This window comes from Danio rerio, chromosome 8 (genome assembly GCF_049306965.1).
Source record: "Danio rerio strain Tuebingen ecotype United States chromosome 8, GRCz12tu, whole genome shotgun sequence".
Lineage (NCBI taxonomy): Eukaryota > Metazoa > Chordata > Actinopteri > Cypriniformes > Danionidae > Danio > Danio rerio.
Window position 1 is genome coordinate 56,629,539 of NC_133183.1, and position 26,014 is coordinate 56,655,552.

General features: G+C 35.2%; 1 protein-coding gene and 2 long non-coding RNA genes across 5 annotated transcripts in view; 2 read left to right on the forward strand and 1 right to left on the reverse strand.

The window, feature by feature from the left end:
• LOC141375928 (uncharacterized) overlaps nucleotides 1–26,014 on the forward strand; it is a 386,569-nt gene that overhangs the window by 79,126 nt on the left and 281,429 nt on the right. The window lies entirely within an intron of this gene.
• Nucleotides 19,139–24,068, reverse strand: hes2.1 (hes family bHLH transcription factor 2, tandem duplicate 1). Of its 2 annotated transcripts, none has more exons than NM_001123245.1 (5): nucleotides 23,918–24,065; nucleotides 23,707–23,802; nucleotides 23,510–23,597; nucleotides 23,283–23,400; nucleotides 19,139–19,544 (listed from the first exon to the last, which is right to left on the reverse strand). In NM_001123245.1, the coding sequence occupies exons 1-5, from the start codon at nucleotides 24,008–24,010 to the stop codon at nucleotides 19,487–19,489; spliced, it is 453 nt and encodes a 150-aa protein (NP_001116717.1). In that variant the 5' UTR covers nucleotides 24,011–24,065; the 3' UTR covers nucleotides 19,139–19,486. The 2 variants fall into 2 exon arrangements, with proteins under 2 accessions (NP_001116717.1, XP_068079079.1); XM_068222978.2 differs by having other exon boundaries at nucleotides 19,145–19,552; nucleotides 23,282–23,400; nucleotides 23,918–24,068.
• On the forward strand, nucleotides 19,551–23,018 carry LOC137496385 (uncharacterized). 2 transcript variants are annotated; one of them, XR_011016692.2, is made up of 6 exons: nucleotides 19,551–19,871; nucleotides 20,117–20,260; nucleotides 20,978–21,094; nucleotides 21,186–21,227; nucleotides 21,550–21,680; nucleotides 22,022–23,018. It is a non-coding gene; the product is annotated as an uncharacterized lncRNA (long non-coding RNA). The 2 variants fall into 2 exon arrangements; XR_011016691.2 differs by having other exon boundaries at nucleotides 21,550–21,636.

Consider the following 26,014-nt stretch of genomic DNA (forward strand, 5'->3'; position numbering starts at 1 on the left):
TCAGGATGCATTATATACAAGTACATAACAAGAATATAATTAAAAAAAAAACTGCCACTGAATTCATGTTTAATAAATGTTCAAGTAATTTTGAAATAAAGATATAGTAGATTTACATTTAAACTGGCTTATTGTTTATTGTTTTATAAACCCACTGGAATAAATAAGTTTTAATTTATATAATTTCCAAGGTAATTGACCAAAAAAATTAAAATACTCTTACCTGAATTAATGTTAAAGCTGCCAGTCTTATTAATTTGCGTCATTTGGCTTTTTGATTTTATTTTTTAATTTCTTTTCAGGGAAGCAAACACATCTACATCCATTATTGGTGCATAGAAAGCAGAAACCTGAATAATGGCCTGTTAAAGATTGTATGGAAGTTCACGTTAAACAAAACAAAATGCATTTTGGACAAACATTTTCAACAATCACAGACATTCGCAAAACAATTTGCTCTGGGATTTTAACAGAGGTCATATGAGAACAAAAAAATAAGAAGAAGATTTATACAAGATTCGAATACTAAGGTCCCCAAAACTAGTCTTGCATGTCGGAATAGGGCTGCATTTAACTTGGCTGTCTATCCAAGCAAATTTGCTATGCAGAAACATTTTTTTTTCTGTTTTTGTTAATGGAAACATTCATTCATTCTTTCATTTTCTTGTCGGCTTAGTCCCTTTATTAATCTGGGGTCGCCACAGCGGAATGAACCGCCAACTTATCCAGCAAGTTTTTACGCAGCGGATGCCCTTCCAGCCGCAACCCATTTCTAGGAAACATCCACACATACACACACACACTCATACACTACAAACAATTTAGCCTAACCAATTCACCTGTACCGCATTTCTTTGGACTGTGAGGGAAACCGGAGCACCCGGAGGAAACCCACACGAATGCAGGGAGAACATGCAAACTCCACACAGAAACGCCAACTGAGCCGAGGATTGACCCAGCGACCTTCTTGCTGTGAGGCGAACATGCTACCCATTGCGCCACTGCATCGCCCTTAATGGAAACACCACATTTTTAAAACACCAGAAGTGAATCTTATGCTCAGCGCTGAGTGCTTAGACAGTTCTCATACACTAGAGAACTGTGATTCGTACAAAAGCTCATACAAGAGTCCTGGTGGTTTCAGTCTTCTTTCATTTATGGATGATGGAGGCCACTGTGCTCCTTTGCAATCTTCAGCGGTGGAGGAATTTTCTGTACCCTTCCCCAGATCTGTGCCTCGACAGAATCTTGTCTCAGAGGTCTACAGAATGAATTCCTTGGACTTCATGGCTTGGTTTGTGCTTTGACATCCACTGTTGATTGTAGGAACTTTATAAATCAGTCTAATCAACTGAATTTACCACAGATGGAAACTAAACTAGTTGTAGAAACATCTCATGCATGATCATCAGTGGAAAAAGGAGCACCTGAGCTGAATTTTGAGTGTCATGTCCCACTGCACTTAAATGCAAACTCGTGTGACAAGTTTTGCATGTCGATTGTGTTTCAAAGTTCAAGCTTGGTGAACTCTGACTTGCATCATGTGATTGCATGAGCCATTAGAAGATCAAAATGAAAGTCGGGGAGGAGCCGAATTCTGAAGCTGTCTTCATATAAATTTAAAGGGAACAGAGACAATAATTTGGTCTACAGTTTATGAGCTAATCGGAAAAGATTTAGGGGGGGTGAATAGAAATATAGGGGGGTTACAGCCCCCCTAAAATAGGCTTAGTGACGCCCATGATCATTGATAGAGAGTGTTCTTATATATAATATTTCAGTCACACTTTACAATAAGGTTCATTAGTTAATGTTAAATAATGCATTTACTAACATGAACAAACAATGAACAATACATTTACTACAGTAGTTATCCACGTTAATAAACGTTAGTTAATGAAAATACAATAGTTCATTGTTAGTTCATGTTAACTCATGGTGCATTAACTAATGTTAACAAGCATGGACTTGGATGTTAATAATGCATTAGTAAATGTTCAATTATGATTAATAAATGCTGTACATGTGTTGGTTATGATTTGTTCATGTTAGTAAATGCATTAACTAATGAACCTTATTGTAAAGTGTTACCAATATTTCTAATATACAAATACCCTAAAACTGTTCGCTGAACAAGCTTCTCAATAGCCTAAACCAGCATGTTAAATAAATCATCCGACTCAATGTTTGCTCAGATAATGTTTGCAAATCCCATGCATTCTTCTCTGCAGCCACCATAATCAGGTCATTCAGAAAGGAGATCAGCTCATTTTTTTACACTGCATTCTTTTAAAAATGTGCAAAATTTGTTAAAATACTAATTAATGCTAAAAATAATTGAATTTTGTGAGTCTTCTTGATTACCTTGAGAGCCATGTTGCCATCTAAATGCACTGTAAAAAAAAAATCCGTAATTTTACGGTTAATTTCTGGCAGCTGGGGTGCCAGAAAAAAAAAAGTAAAATAACGGCTGTTAAAATACAGAAATGTTCTGTAAAATAACGGACATTAAATTACAGAAATGTACTTAAATTAAAATTTCTGGTAATTTTCAGTAATTCAACCTGTTGTTTTACAGTAAATTTCTGTAATTTACCGGTCGTTATTTTACGGCTTATTTTTGGCACCCCAGCTGCCGGAAATAAACTGTAATTTTTTTTAAAAAGTGGATTGAATTAAAACAACAAAATTCAATGTAGTAATGTTCAACTTAATTATTATTTTTTGTTTAAATTTAACCCAAGGTATCATCTTTGAATCATTTTTTTCAGTTGCATTTCTCATATCCCTTCATTAGTGTTGTCCCATAAAAAAATCTTTATTTGAATGGCTGTCTGGAAATTCCCCCTTCCACTATGCTTCCAACCAAATGAGAATCGAGACACCCCTACCCCTTCATGTGAATGCAGGCAATAGAGGAGTGGGGGAAGGGCTATGGGGTAGAACAATATCTGGCCTTAGCCTTTCTTTTTATGACTGTGCCCTTCAAGGTAACCAAATATGCATGTAGCAAGTATACAGAGCACCCATTGAGCGCAATTCCGTAAGGGTCAAAACTCATAGCGAACACGCAGTTGTGCTACATGTTGTAGGCCTATTTAAAATCAGAAGCACAGTTGAAGTCAGAATTAGTAGCCCCCTGAAAATATTAGACCACTTGTTTATTTTTTTCCCCCAATTTCTGTTTAATGGAGAGAAGACTTTTTCAACACATTTCTTAACATAATAATTTTAATAACTCATTTCTAATAATTGATTTATTTATTTTTTTACCGTGATGACAGTAAATAATATTTTACTAGATATTTTTCAAGACACTTCTATATAGCTTGAAGTGACATTTAAAGGCTTAACTATGTTAATTAGTTTAACTAGGTAGGTTAGGGTAATTAGGCAAGTTATTGTATAACAGTGGTTTGTTCTGTAGACTATCGAGAAAAAATATAGATTAAAGGGGCTAATAATTTTGTCCCTAAAATGGTGTTTAAAAAATTTAAAACTGCTTTTATTCTAGCCGAAATAAAGCAAATAAGACTTTCTCCAGAAGAAAAATTATTATCAGACATTCTGTGAAAATGTGCTTGCTCTGTTGAACATTATTTGGAAAATATTTAAAAAGGAAGAAAATAATTTGAAGGGGGCTAATAATTCTGACTTCAACTGTACAATCAAAGCATCTATTACAAAGGTTTTGGTGCAGGTCTTTTCAGTTTTATCACAATAAATTACTTGTACCTCAGAAGCAAATGACAAAACACGATGTGTGTAAGCTTTTGGAGATGTGAAATGCTCTGTGGGAGGTAATAATACTGATCCACTTTGACAAACTTTGGCTGAGGACATTTCAGATGTGGTCGAACCACTGGTTTATCCATTTATGCAGTCCCGTCGCAAGGTTTATTTTATGCAATAGTTTAAAATGTACATAAAAATATGTGTGTGGAATCATACCTATTGTCTTGGTTCAGCCATTTGAAGTCCTGGAATTCTTCATGGACAGTGCATCCGGAAAGTATTCATAGCGCTTCACTTTTTCCACATTTTTTTTATGCTACACCCTTATTCCAAAATGGATTAAATTGATTTATGTCCTCAAAATTCTAAACACAATACCCCATAATGACAATGTGAAAAAATATATTTTGAAATTGTTGCAAATTTATTTACAAAAAAAATTGAAAAATCACATGTACAGAGGTATTCACAGCCTTTGCTCAATACTTTGTTGATGCACCTTTGGCAGAAAGATGAACCATTGCCTCAGTCTGAGGTCAAGAGCACTCTGAAGCAGGTTTTCATTCAGGATGTCTCTTTCCTTCTATCCTGACTAGTCTTCTTGCTGTTGAAAAACATCCCCACAACGTGATGCTGCCACTACCATGCTTTATTGTAGGGATGGTATTAGCCTGGTGATGAGGTGCCTGGTTTTCTCCAAACGTAACGCCTGGCATTCACTCCAAAGAGTTCAATTTTAATCTCATCAGACCAGAGAATTTTGTGTCGTATGATCTGAGAGTCCTTCAGATGCCTTTTGGCAAATACCAGGCGGGGAGTGTCTTCCGTCTGGCCACTCTACCATACAGCACTGATTGGTGGATTGCTGCACAGATGGTTGTCCTTCTGTAAGGTTCTCCTCTCTCCACAGAAGAACGCTGGAGCTTAGGCAGAGTGACCATTGAGTTATTGATCACCTCCCTTACTAAGGCTCTTCTCCCCCGATCACTCAGCTTAGATGGCTGACCAGCTCTAAGAAGAGTCTAGGTGGTTCCAAACATCTTCCACTTATAGATGATATAGGCCACTGTGCTCGTTAGAACTTTCAGAGCAGCAGACATTTTTCTGTAACCTTCCCCAGCCTTCTGCCTCAAACAATCCTGTCCTGGAGGACTACAGACAATACCTTTGTCTTCATGCTTGGTTTGTGCTTTGACATGCACTGTCAACCCTGGGACCTCATATAGACAGGTGTATGCCTTTTTAAATCATGTCCAATCAACTGAATTTACCACAGGTGAACTCCAATTACCTGTTGAAATATCTCAAAGATCAGTGGGAACAGAATGTACCTGAGCTTAATTTAGAGCTTCACGGCAAAGGCTGTGAACACTGATGTACATGTGATTTTTTTTTCAGGATTTTTATTTTTAATAAATTTGCAACAATTTCAAAAAATCATTTTTCACATTGTCATTATGGGGTACTGTGTGTAGAATTTTGAGGAAACAAATGAATTTAATTCATTTTGAAATAAGGCTGTAACATAGAAATGTGGAAAAAGTGAAGCGCTATGAATACTTTCCAGATGTACTGTATATGCAATAGTTTAAGAAATGTTGTGTTTGAATATGTGTAGTAGGATGACTTGGTTTAGCATTTTTTCACTGAGCCACCATGCCGCCCAGTAACAATCAGTTATTTAGGACGTACTCACACTATGCTATGCTGAACCATGCCCAGGCAAGTTTCCCGGATCGATTGAGAAGTGTGAGTGCGCTGAATCGGACTGAGCGCAGTTCGCTTGGGCTATGGCGCGGTACACTTGTGAGTGCAAAACTCACCTAAGCCCGAAACTGAAAGCAAGATGTGACTTTTAAGGGACTGTTTGATATGGATTTATTAACCATTCTTACTGTTTAATGAACGCAAACTGTCGTAGCTTATCAAAGACGCAAACCCCTCACTGCATGACAGCTGCACCTTCAGCAAACCTCCTAATTCCTGCAGCACGAGGACTTTGACTGTTTATGAGCGTCAAAAGTGGCGGATCTGTTCGGTGAAATATTTGACTGTGTGTCACTGCATCTCGAACAACTAAAACAATATAACTAGAGAAATCTCCACTGTGCTGAGCGAGAGTGCTTCTCTACTGAACAGCACATCATCGATGACGTAAGCGTGCTCAGGCTCGAATGTAATGTGAGTGCGGGCCATCGGGGGAGACGGGAGGGGGGACAAGCGTGCTTTGACCCGGTTCAAGGCAACTGTACATAGTGTGAGTACGCCCTTATAAATGTTTCTTCAGCCATTTCCTCAACCTAATAGGACAATACAACAATGCCTGTGGCATTGTTATCTTTGTGTGATCCAGCTTTACAGTTATATCCTGAGGCCTGAATATATATTTTTTTATTTTTGCTAAAACACATTTGTTCACATTCATTTTCTCGCAACATTAAACAGAAACTCTAAATAAATTCACTCCAAACATCAAACATTCATTCAATAATCCATTCATTTTCTTTTTGGCTTGGTTTGGCTTGGTTTTAATCTGGGGTCACCCACTCATACACTACAGACAATTTAGCCTACCCAATTCACCTGTACTGCATGTCTTCGGACTGTGGGGGAAACCGAAGCACCTGGAGGAAACCCAAGCGAACACAGGGAGAACATGCAAATTCTACACAGAAACACCAACTGACCCAGCCGACGCTCGAACCAGCGACCTTCTTGCTGTGAGGTGACAGCACTACCTACTGCGCCACTGTGTCGCCATAAACATCAAACAATCACACCCAAAAAACTTTTACCTGTCCTAAATTCATCCAATTTAGCCACTGTGATAATATAATTATAGACAGGGGTGTCCAAACTCGTGTCCTACAGAGTTTAGCTGTGAAAAGGGGCGGGATTAAACAAGATGATTAGACATTTTAAAAAGCAAGCTATTGGTCCATATTTAAATAATTCTGTGCAAAGAGATCATGTTTTGATTCTCGATTTGTCTCACGCAGTCAAGTGATGCGATTTCACAGTTCAGAGTTCACCAAGCTTGAACTTTCCAACACATCAATTTGCGAATCTTAACACACAAGCTTGCATTTTTAGTCTCAAGCATTTGTGTGTGTATTAATGGAAGTTTATGGGGAGAAAAGTCCAGTGTGACCTCAGCTTTAATCTGCAACCACAATTCGACACATCTAAACCAGCTAATCAAGCTCTAAGTAGCATAATAGAAACTTTTTGGCAGGTATGTTCAAGCAAGTTGGCTAAACTCTAAGGCTGCGTCCGAAACCGCATACTTCCATACTATATAGTATGCTAAAATCAGTATGCGAGCCGAGTAGTATGTCCGAATTCATAGAATTCGAAAATCAGTAGGCGAGAAGTACCCGGATGACTTACTACTTCCGGCAAGATTCTGAAGTGCACATCCCATGCACGCTGCGCTATCCCATAATGCCCCGTGAGAGAATTCATGAATGGAAGTGAGGCGACGCAACTGACGTAGGTAGGTCACGTGACCATGACAAAATGGCAGATGTAGTACGTCCAAATTCCATTCATACTTTTCACATTCATACTGTATAGAACATACTTTTCTAACGGCCGAGTAGTACGTTTAAATTCAATTGCAGTACCTACTGAGTAGTAGGCGGTTTCGGACACAGCCTAAATCTGTGGCAGTTTGTGCAGCAGTGAGATTCTGAATCAATACAAACCAGAGGCAATTTCACAGCTGTCTGTGTTTTCCTGTCTCAGAAATGCAAGCTGGTGGTAGTGGGAGGATTGTTTAGTCGATAATTCCACATAAGTCCAAGTTGTATTCCAGAAAGTTTGTAGATTCGATGTTGATCTTCAAGCTGTGTCATTTGAGCACTGTGCTGATTGGCTGAAGTAAAATTAAAGTATAAAATATAAAAAGCAAGAGGGCAAAGAGCAGAGCAGTAGGCAAATACAACAGTAGCAGGAATACTGTTCCAATTGTGTACTGTAAAAATGCAGTAGAAATCTAAACAAAGCACGTTAAAGAACATTTAAAGTCAACCACAAAGACAATGAGATTTAGGCCTAATCACAATTCTACCCATTAGCCCTTCCCCTTACCACTACCTCTCATTTTGCGCATTCCCGTGAAGGGGTATATGTGTACCAATTCTCTTTAGCTTGGAGGTGTAGACCTAAGGGGAAGGGGTAGATAGCCCTTCGAAAGGAGATTTTTGAGGACCACACTTGAAACCAACGAGTAAGAAAATTACCCAGAATACACCAGCCACTTTGGCAGGATAGCTGCGCCTGGAAGTAAGGAGATCCACAAATTAGTATTTTTTGTCATTATTACCAATTTTTACAACAAACAAGCACAAGTTTTAATATATTCATAACCGTGTTCTTGTTTTACCGGCGCGTTAGAAAAATAAAAAACACAAAATTTGGCTATCTATAATCTATAATAATAACTCCTATACTGCAATCTCACAACATTCTGACACTCGATGACACTGGAAAACCATGTCAGAAAAGTCTAGTGGCTGGGAATGGGCTTTTTACAGTGTCTCCTTTAATGTTAATGTTGTTTCTGATGTATTTACATTGATGAATATGGCCACTGTGTAAATGCACAGTATAGTTACGATCTTGTTAGATCGTTATGATAACATAATATATGCCTTCAGTGATTTCTTGAAGATAAATGCCAAAAAATAAAGCAACTGGAATCACTACAGCAGTCACGATTGTCTGATCTCATATGAAGCAAGAGTTCACAATGACATATGATGACGTGTGCAGGTGCTGTAGAGGTGTCCCATTTCTTAGGGGTAGTTTTTGAAGCCCTTCCCCTTCATACTCGGTTTTAAGGGCCAAGGGGAAGGGGTAGGGGTAGAAAAAAAGATTTGGGATTTGGCCTAATTCTGGCCTCAGCATCATGTCTTAATACTAGGTCTGACATGAGGCTTTTGCACAGTTCATAGATTGAGGTAAACTTAGCTTTATATTCACACATTCAAACTTTCACCTTAATAATACAATTTCAGAAATGTATTTTTTGCAAATTCCAAATAGCGAAATCAAATTAGAAGCCAATGACAACATTGTTCACTGTCAAATAAATAAAGTGCTAATGTTGCTTTCAAGTTATACTTAAAGGACATGTGATTTCAGACCGAATATTCAAAGTGCCATGGTAAACAGTATAGGGAGCATACCACAAGATGTCATTGAACGAATATGCAAAATATAAAACCAACTTTACCTCAATACCTAATAGACACATTGCTTTTTCTCATTAGAGATGTATCATATAGCACAGTATTACTGTTTGTTTCAGTCAATTAGATGCAAACTTAAAGTAACTGCTGTCTAAACAGTTAATGTTCATTTTCTCAAAAGCCTGTACATTTTTCTTGGTTTAGCAACTGTAATATTTCAAGGGGAACAACAATTGCTGCTTTTCATACTGGTTTTACAAAAAAAAAAGCAAATGGTTTGCAGTTAATTTAAGTTTATAATTACAACAGTTACACAAAATTCTCAGTTGCCCATGTTTGACCATGTTGAAATATTCAATAAGCCTATAATAAATGGGACAGATGGCCAGTCTATTGATCGCAGGGAACACGTAAACACTCCCCCTCATTAATCTCCAATTGACCTATGCTGCGTGTTTTTAATTTGTGGGGGGGGGGAAATCTGTGTACTTGAAGAAAAAACCCACATAGACATGGAGAGAACAATTTTTTGAGAACAATTTTGAAATCAAACCAGGATCTTCTTGCTATGATTTTCCAATGCTACCCCTTGCTGCCCTACAGCACAAAATAATTAATAATAAAAGTATGTAAATAATAATTAAAAACAAAGATTATAAAAAATAAGCATGAGAAAAGGAAAATGGTGTAACAGTGAGAAGAGAGTGGATGAATTAGATGGATGAATGGATAGGGTAAAAAGATATGAGTGGAGAGGAGGAAGAGAGATGTAGTGGAAAAAGCTAGAGAAACTGTATGGACAGAGAGAAAGGAGACAGATGGATGGAAGAGGGAAGGACTCTAAAGGTGTTGTGAAAGAGAACAAATGTAGATGTCAAATCACTATTTTTTTAGCGCTATACACCACAAATTGTGTCAAAGCAGCTTTACAAAAAACTGGAAATACTACAAATTCAGAAAAGAAGTATTATCAGTTTCAATTATGATTTAGTTCAGTATTAATGTCGCTGTTGAAGAACCATGCAACCTAAACTAAGCAAACCAAAGTAAACTCATTTCTAATAACTGATTTAATTTATTTTTGCCTTGATGACAGTAAATAATATTTGACTAGGTATTTTTTTTAAGACACTTCTATACAGCTTAAAGTGGCATTTAAGGCTTATCTAGGTTAATAAGGTTAACTACGCAGGGGTGCGTTTCCCAAAAAATGACAAAAATTGTTGCAAAATTTTCATTTGGGAACGATGCAATAATGAGTGTTTTGTGCAAATTATATTGTTTTACACGACACACGTTTTAAAAAATCCAATATTAGTTTTGGTAATAACATGCACTTGTTTTTTTTTTTTTTTTTTTTTTTAAATGTTTCCCAAATTATGTTTAACAGACCAGGCTGTCTGATAATTAATTTTTTTCTTCTGGAGAAAGTTTTATTTGTTTTATTTAATCTACAATAAAAAACGTTTTTAATTTTTTTATGAACCATTTTAAGGACAAAATTAATAGCCCTTTTAAGCTCATTTTTTTTCTGACTTTCTTCAGAACAAACCACTGTTATAGAATAACTTCTCTAATTACCCTAACCTGCCTAGTTAACCTAATTCACCCAGTTAAGCCTTTAAATGTCACTTTAAGCTGCATAGAAGTGTCTTGAAAAACGTCTAGTCAAATACAAAAGCTAACACATTCTAATATCACATATAAATCAATAAATAATGAGATGATTTATTAAGAAATTTAATTTAATATTTATTAGGAACGGAAAAATTTGACTTTAATAATAATATTAATAAAATAATGATGATGATGATGATTTAGTGGAATATTGTTTATTTATTTTTTTATTTTTTTTAAAGTCTACTTTTACAGTGACACATGCATAACACTGCAGAAATTAAAAGCATTAACGTATGCTATGTTTTTTTTTTTTTTTTTTTTTTTTTTTTTTTTTTGATTTCACAAGCTTTGGAGACGTAACGTAAATTCTGCTTTTAAATAATAGGTCACCTATAGCTTTGGTCATAAGGCTGTGTTCAAAATGACATCACTGTTTTTTAAAGTTCCCTGTGAAGGGAGCACAATTGCAAACATGAAGATGGCTAAAACTCAACTGTAAAAATACTTTGAAAGCAAATTACACCAAAGAGAGATGAGCTTAATGCTTTTTTTATTTTTTATCATTCCAAGTTTAAATGTTAGAAGGTTCTAAATTAAAAGGGCATAAGGGGGACGACTGGGAATAGAACACAGCCAAAAACTATGTTACAGATCCAGAGGTGTAGTTGCAAGCATACTAGTTTGCAACGCAGTTTGCGAATGTTTGTTGAAATGATGGATTTGGGAAATGCCAAATCAACGAACTATGTTTTTAACGACGCAACTTGCAAGCTTAGTTGGTAAACGATGGTTTTCAGGATAATTAGTCAAGTTCTTGTATGACAATAGTTTGTTCTGTATCTGAAAAAAATATAGCTTAATGGGGCTGATAATTTTGTCCCTAAAATGTTTTTTTTTTTTTTTTTTTTTTAATAAAGTGCTTTTATTCTAGCTGAAATAAAATAAATAAGACTTTCTCCAGAGGAAAAACTATTTTCAGTCATACTGTGAAAATCTTACTGTTAAACATTATTTGGGAAATATTTAAAAAAAAATAATAATAATAATAATTCTGACTTCATCTGTATATTGTTTATTAATGTATGTCAGTTTGTTTGAATACAGCAAAAATTTACATAGAGTGTGGTGCATTTACAGTTTAGTACAGTGTACTAAAGACAGTGACAAAATACAAGTTCAAAAACTAGTATGTCTTTAAAGCTCTGTTATTGTGAGTAACATACATGCAAAAGAAGAATAAGCTGTCAAATTAAATCATTTTAATTCAAAACAGATCAGAAGCAGATATGTGGTTGTTCTGTGACAACACAACATGCACATGCATGGCTTCTTCATGGCTATCCATCTTAGGACTTTAACCCAAGAGTTGCTAATTTGGTCGCTAGTCACAATTTTGAAGTAAAGTCTAAAAAGTTGCTATGTTTAGTGATAAAGTGACCAAGTTGAAAGCACTGCAGAGTATGATGAGTGTCTTTCTTGACAAAGGTGCAAGTTCCAGTCATCTCAGATAAGTTGTTTTAAGGCTGGCCATACACCCTAAACACTCCTGTGTTGTTAAGGGTCAAATATAGAAGAACACAACTTTGGGTTTAAAAAATAAAGGCTCAATTCCTGTACCCCTTAGTCCTTACCCTCACAATACTTTTTGTTTTGCATTTTCACATGAAGGGGTAGGGGTGTCCTAATTCTCTTCAGCTTAGAGGCGTTGGTTTAAGGCAGGGGTGTCCAAACTCGGTCCTGGGGGGCCGGTGTCCTGCATAGTTTAGCACCAGCTTCTTCCAACACACCTGCCTGAAAGTTTCAAGTATACCAAGAAAGGGCTTGATTTGCTGGTTCAGGTGTGTTATATTGGTGTTGGAACTAAAATATGAAGGACACCGGCCCTCCAGGGCCAAGATTGGACACCCCTGGTTTAAGGGGAAGGGCTGGATAGCCCTTGAAACTTTTCCAGGACTACACTTGAGATTATAGGGGTACAAAAATTTTAGAATACGCCAACTGTAGTGGCAGGAGATGCACAAATGTAAGTATTTTGGGCATTATTTAGAATTTTTACAGCAAACAAGCATATGTTTTAATGCATTAATAACGAGGTTCTGTTTTATGGTTATGCTTTAAATTGTTTTGTTTTTTAAATCGCAAAACTTTGTGATAATCCATTAATATAACTCCTATGTTGTAATTTCACAACATATTTTCATTATTTCATATTGAATATGGCCACTGTGTTTATAATACACAATACAGTTACATGCTTATGGCCACATATATCGTTATGATAGCATGATATTGTTACCTTCGACGATTTCCTAAAGATAAATAACAAAAACAACTGTAAACCACACAACTGGAGTAACTACAGCAGGTGCCATCGTCAATCTCGTTTGACGTAACCGCTGATGATGATGATGATGATGATGATGATGATGATGATGATGATGATGATGATGATGATGATGATGATGATGTGAGCGGGTGTTGTAGTGGTGTCCCATTTCTTAGGGGTACATTTTGAAGCCATTCCCCTTCACACTCTGCTTCAAGAAAGGGGGTTAGGGGAAAAATAGGATTAGGATTGTGTCATCTTGTGCTAGGCCTATGTTTCCTTTGGTCCTGACCAAGGTTAAAAATCATTTATTGTTGCATTTATCAGAAGTTTTTGTTCTGTTTTACACCAGATGATTGCTCTGAACCAATTGGAACAAACCAAAAAGCAGTCTCATGACAACAACCACCTCAGTCGTTGACCAGACGTATATCCTGAACTGCATTTTGTCCGAATTATTGCATGGGAAACACCAAAAAGAAGTGATTAAATACAGAGAAAACTAATCTAATTAGTTTATCAATTAAGTTATGTGTAATAAAATGAAATGACGCAGAGAAAAAGTATTGAACATATTAAGGAAACAAGCTGTAGAAAGTCAGTGAAAGCCCAGACAGAGGCAGCAGCTAGGGTGCCGGAAAAAAAAATTACATAAAATAACGGTTGTTACAGAAATTTGCTGTAAAATAACAAACATTAAATTACAGTAAATGTCTGTAATTTAATGGCCATTATTTTACTTTTTTTTCATACTTTTTTACAGTGCATTTAATCTTCATTGTTCATTATTGTGGGTGTCACGGTGGCGCAGTGGGTTGCCCAATCGCCTCACAGCAAGCAGGTTGATGCTTCGAGCCTCGGCTGGGTCAGTTGACATTTTTGTGTGAATGATTTAATAAATGTTCTTTCTTGTTTGACATAAATATTGATTGTAGCCACAAAACTCCATCATAGAAATACATTTCAAATTCAACTGGTGGTCAAACTCTACCAAGTCACTCTCTGCACTAAAAAGAAGATAAAATACAATTATTTTCCACATTTACTCTCCTAATTCAGTGACGTACCAGGCATGCTTGGTACTAAATATTTATTGGCAGGTTAGTTAAAAAGATTTTTCACACAAAAAAATAATATTTATTCATTATTTACTCTCCTTTGGTTCCAAAATTTTAAGAGTTTCTTTCTTCTGTTGAACACAAAAGAATATCTTATAAAAAAAATTGAAAACATTCAACCATTGACTTCCATGATAGGAAAAAAAACAAACAATGGAAGTCAATTGGTTACAGGTTTTCACCTTTCTTCAAAATATCTTCATTGTGTGTGTTTTTTTAATTAAGTGAAAAGATCATAAATGCTTGATATAAAAGACATAGTGAAAGACAGACTTTCCAGTTTTCCCTTTTAAACTTTCCTAACAAGATAATAAAACATTTATAAATAATAAAATAGGGCTAAATAGCATAACTTAATAACAGTAATAACAGCAACAATAGTAAATGTAAAGGAGTTAATAAAATAACAATAATAAATAAATAAATAAATAAATAAATGAATGAATGAATGAATGAATGAATGAATGAATGAATGAATGAATGAATAAATAAATAAATAAATAAATAAATAAATAAATAAATAAATAAATAAGGAGAAAAAAGAAAGCGGGGAAGGTTGGAGGAGGTAATGTCAATGAATTAGATCGAACTAATCAGTGGACAAACGTAGAAAGGAATGAAGTGTTGAATGAAGAAATGAGTAATAAGGGGTTTTTCTTTTATCACAAAAAGATCCATAACTGGCAAAGTGAAAATGTCTGATCTTTTCTACCTTCAAAAAGTATATGGTGTCCAAAGGCACTGCTCAGAAAAAAAGGTACATGTGGTACAAATAATGTTCCTTAAAGGACAGTTTTGTATCTTTGTGAAAGTTGTACCTCTTATGATAGTATATATAAAGTATTCATGCAGAAATTATAGTATTACATAATATTGTATAACTAACCAAACATTGTGCATATCTCGTTACAATACTTTTGCATAATTCCATTTCTATTTTAAAATTAAGTTAATTAAATGAACTAATTAAATGAAGTGATTACAACGATATTGTGTGTAAATCTGGGAAAAAATTATTATATTGTACATGGGAGAATGTGTTTCTGTAACATTTTTGTTTGTTGCTAAATGTTCATCTTTTAATTTATGTTAAAGTATTTTGTATTCTTTATTGTAAATGGAAAATGTACATTTACACAAGAAGAAACTTTAAAAAAAAAAACATTGTTTAATAAATGTATTTGATGTTTTATATTTACTGAAAATAAATTGACACATTTTGGATAAAGCAAAATACCTTTAAACAGTTCTTGAAGGAACACATTTGACACTGTTAAGGTACTAAGTGTCTTGTCTCTGTCGTGGTACCTTCATGGATCAGATTTGTATCTTTGATTAAGGTGCAGGTTTTATAAACCAGAGGTATACATTTGGTTTCCCATGGTACAAATCATGTCGTTAAAAGAACAAACTGCAATTATACAAATTAGTTTCTTTGTCTTAAGTTATAATTCTGTACCATAAAAAGGGACTGCCACAGTGACAAGAGTTTGTACCTTCTTTGGTACAACATACCATTTTCTGATAGTGTGTAAAACAAAACATATTCTTTTGTGTTTAACAGAAGAAAGAAAGTATATGCATTGGTGGTACAAGTAAAGAATGAGTACATTCATTTTCAGTTTTTGTGAACTATCCCTTTAAGTCAACAAAAACGATTTATGTTGTCAGAACAAAAAAATGAACTTCATCTTAATTAATTTCTATTGCTTTTACCTCATTTTAATGTATTTTTTTTATTATTTACTTCTAGATTTGTAGTGCGACATCCATACAAATTAACATTCGTTTATTTGAACAGTAAGTTTCTAGGTTAGGAAACGTACGCTTTTGCTTGAATTTAGCTTCTTTCTTCAACTCTCCCCAAAATTTATCATAATGGACTAAAGTGATTGCACAAATTAATTCAAATTAGTTACTAAATCTAAAAGTTATGTGAGATTGCATTGGACATGAACAACATTATTTTCTTACTGTCTATACCAGGGCATTTCCAGTGTGATTTTGTATATATGTTGATTATTACATTAGGTTTTAAAATCCCCAAAGAAATATATAGCCTATTCTTGAAAATAATAAAATGAAAGGGAAAAAAAGGGGTCCAATTGAAAGGCAAATGTTTGGATTTCTGTCCTCACTCACGCTGCATGCCAGATGGCTTGTCTATGATTTTTGTTGGGGCTGACCATATGTTAAAGGCTTGTTTGTGCTTTAAACATACCACCTTCATGATACCAGAGGATTTTTTGTCACTTTTAATACATAATTTAGCGATTTATATTTGTTTTATTAATGCAGTCATTTACAATATATAAGGGGATGATGGAAAATCTGCTTAAATCATTTGTTTGTGTCCTTGTTGTTTTCCCAGAACTGTTAAATACCGCTTTGTTTCACTGTTGACAAAAAGTTTGACACTCAAAAAAATATCTTTGCTGCTTATTTAAACTGCTTATTTGAAATGAGCTGAAACAACACAATTCTGGAGCTGTTTTGAGGACAAATGAAATGTTTTATGTTCAATCCACTTAAATTTGTTAAAACAATTGTTAACTAAATTGATTTGTGTTGGCACAAGATGAAGTGATTGTGTTTTACAGTGTACATTGTAAAGGTTGCTGGGTTCCACACTGACTATTTGTGTTGTGGCTACATGAAGGAATTAGGATAACTTATTAGTTTTAGCAATTTTAAGTGGATTGAACATACAACAATTAAGTTGTCCACCCTAAAAACCTCAAGAGTTGTCTTTTTTCCAGCTCATTTTAAATAAGCAGTGTGAACAAACAGCAAACAGTGTACAAATCTGCAATTTTCATGAGTAAAAATCAACAATACGGCATCAACCAGTGGTTTCATTGTGTTACTATCATATAGGGATTTCCCCCCAATCATTCAGTAGAACAAATAAGCAACTAAGCAAATAAGATTATTCAAACCTTTGTTACAAAGTTGATTATGATAGTTTTTGTGATGGCATAAATCATTTTTGTTGATTTAACTATCCTGGCATTACATCATTAGTTCATATCATGCTTGCCATGTGACTGCACAGTAAATGTGAAAAATAAGCATAATTATATGTCCTTATTTAAAACAAAAAAAGAGTGTGAATTGGTAGTGTTTAATGTTCATTTTGTTTGTGTCTTGTGGCCCTCATCACTATTTAAGTAAACTTTTGTGAGCAAAAAGGATCTCAGATTTACATTTCAGCTAAAAATGTTTGGTGACCTTATACACTAAATTAAAATGTGCTGAACTATCTCTGACAATTAAACCCTTTCCCATGTTTTGAGAATTAGGGGTTTCTTTGTTTTAGTTTGCCATAAATGTATGCTCTACCATGTGTATGGCATGATGCTGCTTAAGGGTGAACTGCAAACTCATTGTTCTCCATAGCTTCATTCAATCCAAACCACCTTGCTCAGGGTTAAAATGTTAGCAGCTAAACTCCAACATGTATGTGCAACAATAAAACATAAACCTCCCATCAGCAGTTATTCCTTCATCTTCAACATACAAACACAAATACAAAGCTCTTTTGCATGTGCATTTTTAAAAAGAACAAATGAAAGCAAATGATGTCCCCGAAGCAATGTGACACTGCCAATGAATATGTGAAAATAATGTGAGATTTAGTTTCCCTACCGACTTGATTATTTTTATGTGCTCACTTACAAAACAAACAAAATACATGTCTGTAATAATAGCGGTGTGTATAGGTATAAAGACATAATATGAATAGTTTGGGGGGAAAGGCCACTTTAATTTAGAATTGCTATGATTTAATTTAGATTTTAGCATGTATGTCATGGCGGTGGAGTGTCTTATCAACAAGAATAATATGTATTATTAACCATTTAAAAAAACAAATTAGGCTAGACCGCCTTTCGCTCGCAACACTTTAATCACAGTTACTAATATAGGACCACTGTTATTGTTTGGGTTTTATAACAAAAAGTATTTCGGCATGGGGACTCAGTGGTTAGCACTGGTTCGAGTCAGTTGGCATTTGTGTATGGAGTTTGCATGTTCCAACACAATCTCCCCGTGCTGGCGTGGGTTTCCTCCGCGTGCTCCGCTTTCCCCCACTGTCCAAAAACATGCATAGGTGAATTAGATGAAGTAAAATTGTCCGTAGTGCATGAGTGTGAATGTGAGAGTGTATGGGTGTTTCCCAGTACTGGGTTGTGGCTGGAAGGGCATCCGCTGCATGCGTAAAACATGTTGCCGAAGGAAAATAAATGAATGAATTAAAAATTTTGTGGATATGTCTTCATCAAATAAAATTAAAAGTAAGTAAGGCAACTATAGTGAATACGCATTTTTAAAATTGAAACTGTTATGCACATGATGCAGCTTAAACAGATGAAGCATTGTGTAACGAAAAATCGATGAACAGTGTTAAGTGAGGATAAATATGGCTTTGACTGTGGCTGCACCATAATCATTTTATTTAGGGTACATCAGACTTATTTGTTTGTTTTTTGTTTTGTTTGTTTGTTTTGCTAAATACTTTATTGCACCAGAAACATTGCTGTAAATCTGTCAGTCGTTAACTGTTGCGTAGCATCATGAAATCGAGGACAATTCGAATCATAATTTCCCGCTCAAACATAAAGGTAGTCCGCGCCACTAGAAGACCCTATAGAACAATAAAGAGGTAAAAAAGCACGATATTCTAACTACAATGCTAATTCTAAAACGGTTTATAATGTCGCCTGTTTATTTTTATTTCCTCTAAGTGAATAACTTATTTCCTCTAAGTGCCTTCTTAATAAAGAACTCGTTTCAAACTGCAAATATTGTTTGGTAATTTAAGAATTACATATTCTTTCTTTTCGTATCCATCTTTTCAGGTTTTATTTCTGCAATGATAAAATTTGAAAACGATTTACTAAAAAATAAACAACCAAGATTCAGTGAAATTCGAAGCATAATTATTTTATTCATCTCTTATTGGTTCACAAACACATTTTCATGTTTTCTTCAGGGACATCCATTTTGCCATTAATAATTAACACACAGTGTTTACGACAACTTTGCACAGACCAAAATGAAATAAAGTCAATTGTGCAAACCTCAGAAATACATTTTAACCCTTGGGGTTTACAATTGTGTTGTTTACAACGCATAATGTTTAAACCCCAACGAGGATTGCATCACGTTATACTCAGAATACAGTTTCCATGATCTGTGCTCACTTTCTTCGTTTACAAAGTAGCCACAAATTAGGCAATAAATACTTAAAAAAAACTTTACATGTAATCTCAATCACAGGCGTTACATTTTACAACGACAAATAAATATTATACATTTAATTAAAGCAATTTCCCTGAAGACTTGTTGCGCACTTGGTCACCACGGTCTCCACATGTCCTCAGCTGCCTGTGGAGCAGGCTGAGGTTGGCTTGGAGCTGGCACGGTGCTAATGGGGTTCTCCATTGAGTTGTTGTTCCTCAAGCTCACGAGTCTCTGGTGCATTTGTGAAATCATTTTTGAGTTCTGAGCACAGCAGTTCTGGCAGGACGATGAAGAAGACGCCATCGACTGCTGCACTGTTAGACATTTCTGTAAATTACACAGTTATTTACTGTATTTCACCCAGTGTAATACTGCAAATTCCTTTTACGGTAAATAACTGTATTTACCGTTGCATTATGGGAATTTAGTGTGACGTCGAACAACATATACAGCGATGTACTGTATTTGTAAAAATTCGTGTATTATACTGTATTTTCCACAACTGCTTCAACGCCACCTTGCGGCGATTCGACTACTCTGCACCACATTTTGCCTGAGGACCCTGGAGCAATTCTGGAGGACAATTTATTAGTGTGCCTGAAGAACATACTGGATTTAACAAACTTTACTCTGGTAAGCTGAGGCAGTGTTTCATTTTACAGAATGTTTTGTGGACGAGAATAGAACAAAGTAAAGTATAAAGTTGGCTATTATTATTTTCTCTGGCTTGGCGTTATTTCGCCCATTTGAGAAATATATCATCTATTAAGATGTTACCTTTATTTAATTTATTACATTAACACTACTATTACTTTAAATAAGACTGTTTATGACTATTAGCCATTGTTCTCGTCATATCTTTTTATTTATTTACATAGGAACCGGTGTTGCAGCGGGTTTTGGTTTAGGAGGGAACCAGAGGTATGCAGACAGTTTTGGAGGACACTTAGCACGAGACAACGGTCCGGCAGAGAGTGTTTTCCCCCAGAAGAATATGAATGAAAGACCAACAAATAATCCAGGTAAAAGCGCGTCTGTCTGTGCTGACAACACTCGACATTGATTTGAGCACATCTATTAGCATTTGTTTGCTCGGCAACATTGGCTGAAGCGATCTTAAAATGGTAATGTTAACTGTTAGCTAAACTGAGCTAAGTTTATACTGAATTGGACTCAAACTCATTTTAACGTGCAACGTTTAACTTATATTGATTTATACTATCTATATTAGATGTTGTGAACTTATTTTTCTCTGGTTTAGAGTAACTTATAACGTTAGCTTGAGAAAATAACATCGCGACGTAACCTATAAGAACGCTAACGTAAATCTATAACGTTACAATATGCATAGAGGTAAAGTTGGTTTTATATTCGCACATTCGTTCATTTAGAAGACTCTATACTGTTTACCATGTTACTTTGAATATTCGATCAGAATTAGCATGCCAGTATGACTTGAAATCAACATTAACACTGTTTATTTGACCGTGAGCATGTTGTACTTTGATAGTCATTAGCTGCTAAAATGATTTCGCTATTTAGAGTTTGCAAATAATACTTTTATGAAATTAAATTATTAAGGGGGAAGTCTGAATCTGCTAATATAAAACCAATTTTACCTCTATGCATTATGCTAATAACCACCTTTTTGCTATTTATTGTTTGCTAATTATTTTTTTATCACAACTCTTGACATTTGGTTTAACATAATTGTTACCATTATATTTTTTTCTGTTTAGATATGGCACTGGCACAGCAGCAGGTTTTGTCTGAAGAAACAAACAGCATTTCAGAGGAACATCTTGATCAGCACAGCCTTATGCTTAAAAAATAAGCAAGACCAGTAAGCAACCAAGGTAAACAAATAAAAAAAAGTTGTGTGGAGGTTGTGGATTGTAGCATGGTATTCTTATCTGTATATTTGGCTTTTTTATGGTCTCAATATAGAATACTGGGAGCCTGCCTGTGCAAACTGGACCTCATACAACAGTAAGTACTGTACATCTATTTGTTTCTCAATATATTAACGTTACTTTTAATACAAAATGTGTCACATGTTTAGTTGCTAGCTAAATAAAACAATCGTTTTCCCTTTTTTATTAAACCATTTAGTAGGTTTTTTTTTTCATCTTTGTTTATAATATTTTTGAGCAGATTGAGGTCTGTCATGGGTCAGACATTTCAAAATACAATAATTAGTATTGGGATACATGCATTTGTCTATGTATTAAATGTCTTTTTCCCCATTTCATGTTGCCTAAATATTTTGTAATAAATAAAATAATACAATTTTTTATATAAATAATTCCAGAGGATGAAACAAAATGCACAGCAACAACCAGAGTGAGCCAGAAGATAGCAGGAGAAGTAGTAAAGAGAATGACAACCATGAACAACAGTGAGTTATCCTTCTTTCACCAGCTAACTGAGAACTTGGATTAGGTGAGACACTCTCAATAGTTTTATCAGTATTCAGTCAGTTTTAGTTTATTAGGAATACATAAAACAAATAGTCTAATCTGTCCTGCAGTGAATCAACCCATCACAAATGCTACAATGTTTTTGTAAAACCTTGTTAGGGAAAAAAAATAAACAGGACATTCTGGTTAGTTCTCTTTTAAACATGGTAGTGAGCAGGTTATGAGCAGGAGCCAGTTGCTCAGTACCAGCTGAAAACTAGCCCAACCTAGCTGCCATGCTTCAAAATAATTACCCAGTATATGATTTATTTTTTTTAAACAAGCTTCTTCTATGCTTATGTTAGTCTGTTTCTCCTTATCCAGAGTTCTTCATAATCCTGGACTGGGCCAAATCCTGACCAGATGCTGTGGTGGTCATGGAGGAGTGAATCCTAAAAGACACACGTGATCAATGAGTTTCCGCATTGATCCAATGGGCCAGCCTGACCACCCGCTGGTGAACTTTCAAGCCTCTGGTGCCTAGACTGCGGCCTTGCACAAGTTTGGCTAGAGGAGAACTGGTCGTGCCTAACTGAGCCTGGTATCTCTCAAGGGATTTTATTCTACACTTTCGTCAGTTGGTGAAGTTTGTTCCATGCCACTGTCGCCACTGGATCACTTGGCTACGATTGGTGGATCGGTGGATTTGCTCTTCAGTGTTTGGACTTTCAGCAGTGACATTTACTGCTTCAATTCTGAAAACTGGACTGAAGCAGCTTCAATTTACAAGAACTTCTATGTTAAGCTGCTTTGACATCATTGATCTACATTGTAAAAGTGCAATAGAAATAAAGATGAATTGCATTTGAACATGTGAATTCAGACCTTGTTGAGCATTTGACACCAGAACTAGTAATATTTTAAAGTTGGGTTGTTTCTGAGTCGGCTAATAGTTACAAATATTTATTTTTCCAACAATATGCAATTCAGAAGTTTAAATTTTTATTGTACATGTATGTTCTAGTGCTTTGTGTGATTTATTTATTTTTAATGTGTTGATTTTATTGCTTAATGTAATTTTCACACATTTTCCTTAAATGCTTTAAGCATTATTAATGTTTTAAAGAATGGAATATTTTGTAATTGTGTCTGGTTTAATGTCAGTAGTACTTAGTACAATTGGGTTTTTTTTTCTCAACAATATGCAGGTCAGACACTTAAATTAGTTTTGTACATGTATGTTAATGTGCTTTGTCATTTTCAATGTTTTTTTTTCTTAAAATAAAATATTTTGAATGATTGAAATGTAATGTTTTTACACATTTTTAAGCTTGTTTTAAGCATCTCCAATGTTTTAAATAAAGAGTGTTTATTTTGTTAATATTTTGTAATTGTGTCTTTTTTAGGTCTATAGTATTAAAATAATATTAATAAAATTATATTATAAAATATTTAGGACAAAATTAAAAGGTTTACAGTAGCTAACTGTTAACTTAGGTTTTTACAGTAGTTAACCATTTTCAGACACTACAGTAACATGCTGTAAACGGATTTACAGTTGTATACTGTAAATCTAAAATACAGTAACTTACTGGCAACAGTGTTGCCAGTAAGTTACTGTAAAAACCCTTTGAAATGTCTAACAGTGTGGATGAACTCGCTGACGCGCTGATGGGCTTCTGTTTCCAGGTTTGACTGCGGGAGCATCGTAGATATGCGCTGCAAGCAGGCTTTATAGCCCTCTTTATAGCTGTCTGTTTGACCTTTAAGGAGAAAAAGGGAGACAATTAATAAAGTATTCGTTTTGAAAAAATGCAGACCATAAACAAACGATAAAAATGTGGAAAAGGGCAAATTTGATAGCTAACTCACCTTTAGCTGATGAGGAAGGAAGATCTCTCAGGAACCGGACGGTCATTTCAAGAATGTCGGCTTTCTCGAGCTTTGAATAACGTGAAGCCTACGAATTAAAGTGATTTCAAAGATTAGCATATTGTTCAGACACTGACATAAACTTGGATTTATTAGTATTGTATGTATTGCCAAAGAAACAAAGTTAAGATACTTACATCTTTGCCGACCAGTGGGAGAATAAGAGTTTTTAGGTGATTGAGGCTGTCGTTAATGCGAGCCCGCCTTCTCTTTTCCATCAATGGCTTGAGAGTCTGGGGAAAAAGAGGAAGAAAGAAGTGGGTCAGTATGAGTGTGTGTTTTAGGATTTTATAAGAACCATTAAATGATTCAGGTGTGTTCATTAAAAGAACTGAAAATCGCCCTCACCTTTCTCAGTTCATGTGCCTCTTTTCTCTGAGCTACAGTCATTCGAGAGCCGAATGAGTGGGGATGAGCTTCGGTAATAATGTTTGGAGTCATGATTTAATCGGTTGATTTCTCTAGTTGTGCTCTTGAGAGAGGAGTTTGAGAGTTTTGTGGTCAGGATGGAAGAGAGAGGTCTTTTATAGTCCCCTTTGGCGTGGAGGGAGGGTCTCCGATCTATTGTGTCGCGTTTAGTTTGACGCCGAGGAGAAAAGATTTGATCTGGCTGTCCCATAAGTTGCCATCTGTTGATTGATGATCGCTTCAACCAAACCACTGGTATGCGCGTGTGACTGATACTAACAATATTCATTGATAGCTTACATTTAGGCTACCTCAGCATGTTTGCATGCTTATAAACTATTTATGATTTTTAAATAATTCACTAGTCCTATATCACGTGGAAATTAAAGTGGTTAAAGAAAACTAGGCCTATTTCGCATTAAGGTATAATGCTTTTTGTCTAAAAAAAGACATTTACATTAATGACATTTAGGTTAATTTTGTATAGGCTACTTGTCATTGTTTATATACATTTGCTGCAGTGTTCTATTACAGTTTGTGCTTTAAGATGTGTTGTTTTACATTTAAAACCGACATTTATTGGGCAAATGATAAATAATACAGAGCATGGTGCTCGCAATAATTAACCAAGCCACGCTATGTTGTTGACAACTGTTAACATGAACCACGTTGGGTAGCCTATAAGTTCTTATTATTCTATTACGCAACAAAACATTGGCTATATAGCAAATTTTACTGTAAATAACATTGTCAACTGAAGACTAAAGTTTGCAATACAACATTTTTAAATACCCCCAATAATGTAACAAAATAATACGTTTGGGTTTAGAAATAAACGAGAAAATAAAGTTTGTGTTTAGAAATTATGTTTCATTCATGTAACATAATTAAAATATTGTTTGTCTTCTTTTTAACATGCAGACTATTGCCCGCTGTTGCATCTTCAAGTGACAATACATTTTAAAAGCTATTGGGGGTTATATTGAAGGACTAACTTCTGTTTTAATCAGTCAATTAATTCAATTTTAAATCAGTCGTGATCTCACGCGCCTGGCACGCGCCGTTAGTAACAGATGGATGTCTGGTCCTCCAATCACACTAAAGCGCGCCACTAATTTGAACCCCAACCCCCTAGAGTCCGGGACTGCAGAACTCTTCTGTCACCTGCTTGCTATATTACCACCCTATCACGTTGCTGCGTTTTTGGCTTGTCTTTCCAAACTATTGGCGTCTGTGTCTGAGGCATGACCGAATATGGCAATAAAGCTTCACTGAATTACACAAAGAGATTTTTTTCTTTTTTGTTGGGGGTTGGGTTGGGTTCGAGGAACGCAGGGAATATGGTGACACATATAGAAGATTAAACGAACAATCATGTACGAAGTGCATGGTATCTTTTTTGCCTGCATCTGGTATAATGTATGCAGCAGGTGTATGACTTAAACATATTGGGGTTAGGTGACTGGAGGTGTATTAATTTAAATAATAATATATCTAAATTTAATAATGCAAATTATTAGAGCACAAACTATTGATGTTGCACTAAAGCCCTTTTGTCTTTCCATCAGCGCTATAGGCACGCGTCACAGGCTCCGAGAGCGCATCAATTAACCTCCAGTGTATCTGACTTGTGTTTGTCATGTCTGAGAGACGATGTATAAAAACACATTGAATGAGTTTGAGCTGTCTTTAAGCTAGCGTGGGTACCCATCTGTGCAAGTTGAATAAATTGAATAAAAACACTCCAATATTGCCTCCTCCGTATGGTAAAAAAAACCCAACTTAAGTGCTTCTCAGTTTGTTTGATGTTCTCTTTATTGTGAGACTCAAATGCAAGTCAACATTACTTTCTGTTAATGCTTTTTTTTGAAAGTGAATATTAAAGGGTTAGTTCACAAAAAATAAATAAATAAATAAATAAAATGTACTCACTATTAACTCCTCAAATGGTTCTAATCCTATATGAGTTTCTTTCTTCTGTGGAACACTTAGGAGAGATGAAAAAAGCAGAAAGCCCGTAACTTATATAGGAAAAAC

Coding starts and splice junctions, on each gene's coding strand:
- hes2.1 (XM_068222978.2), bottom strand. CDS start 24,010: ATGACTCCAAACATTATTACCGAAGCTCATCCCCACTCATTCGGCTCT. Junction 23,803..23,917: donor AGGCACATGAACTGAGAAAG/GTGAGGGCGATT, acceptor CTTTTTCCCCAG/ACTCTCAAGCCATTGATGGA. Junction 23,598..23,706: donor TCCCACTGGTCGGCAAAGAT/GTAAGTATCTTA, acceptor TTTAATTCGTAG/GCTTCACGTTATTCAAAGCT.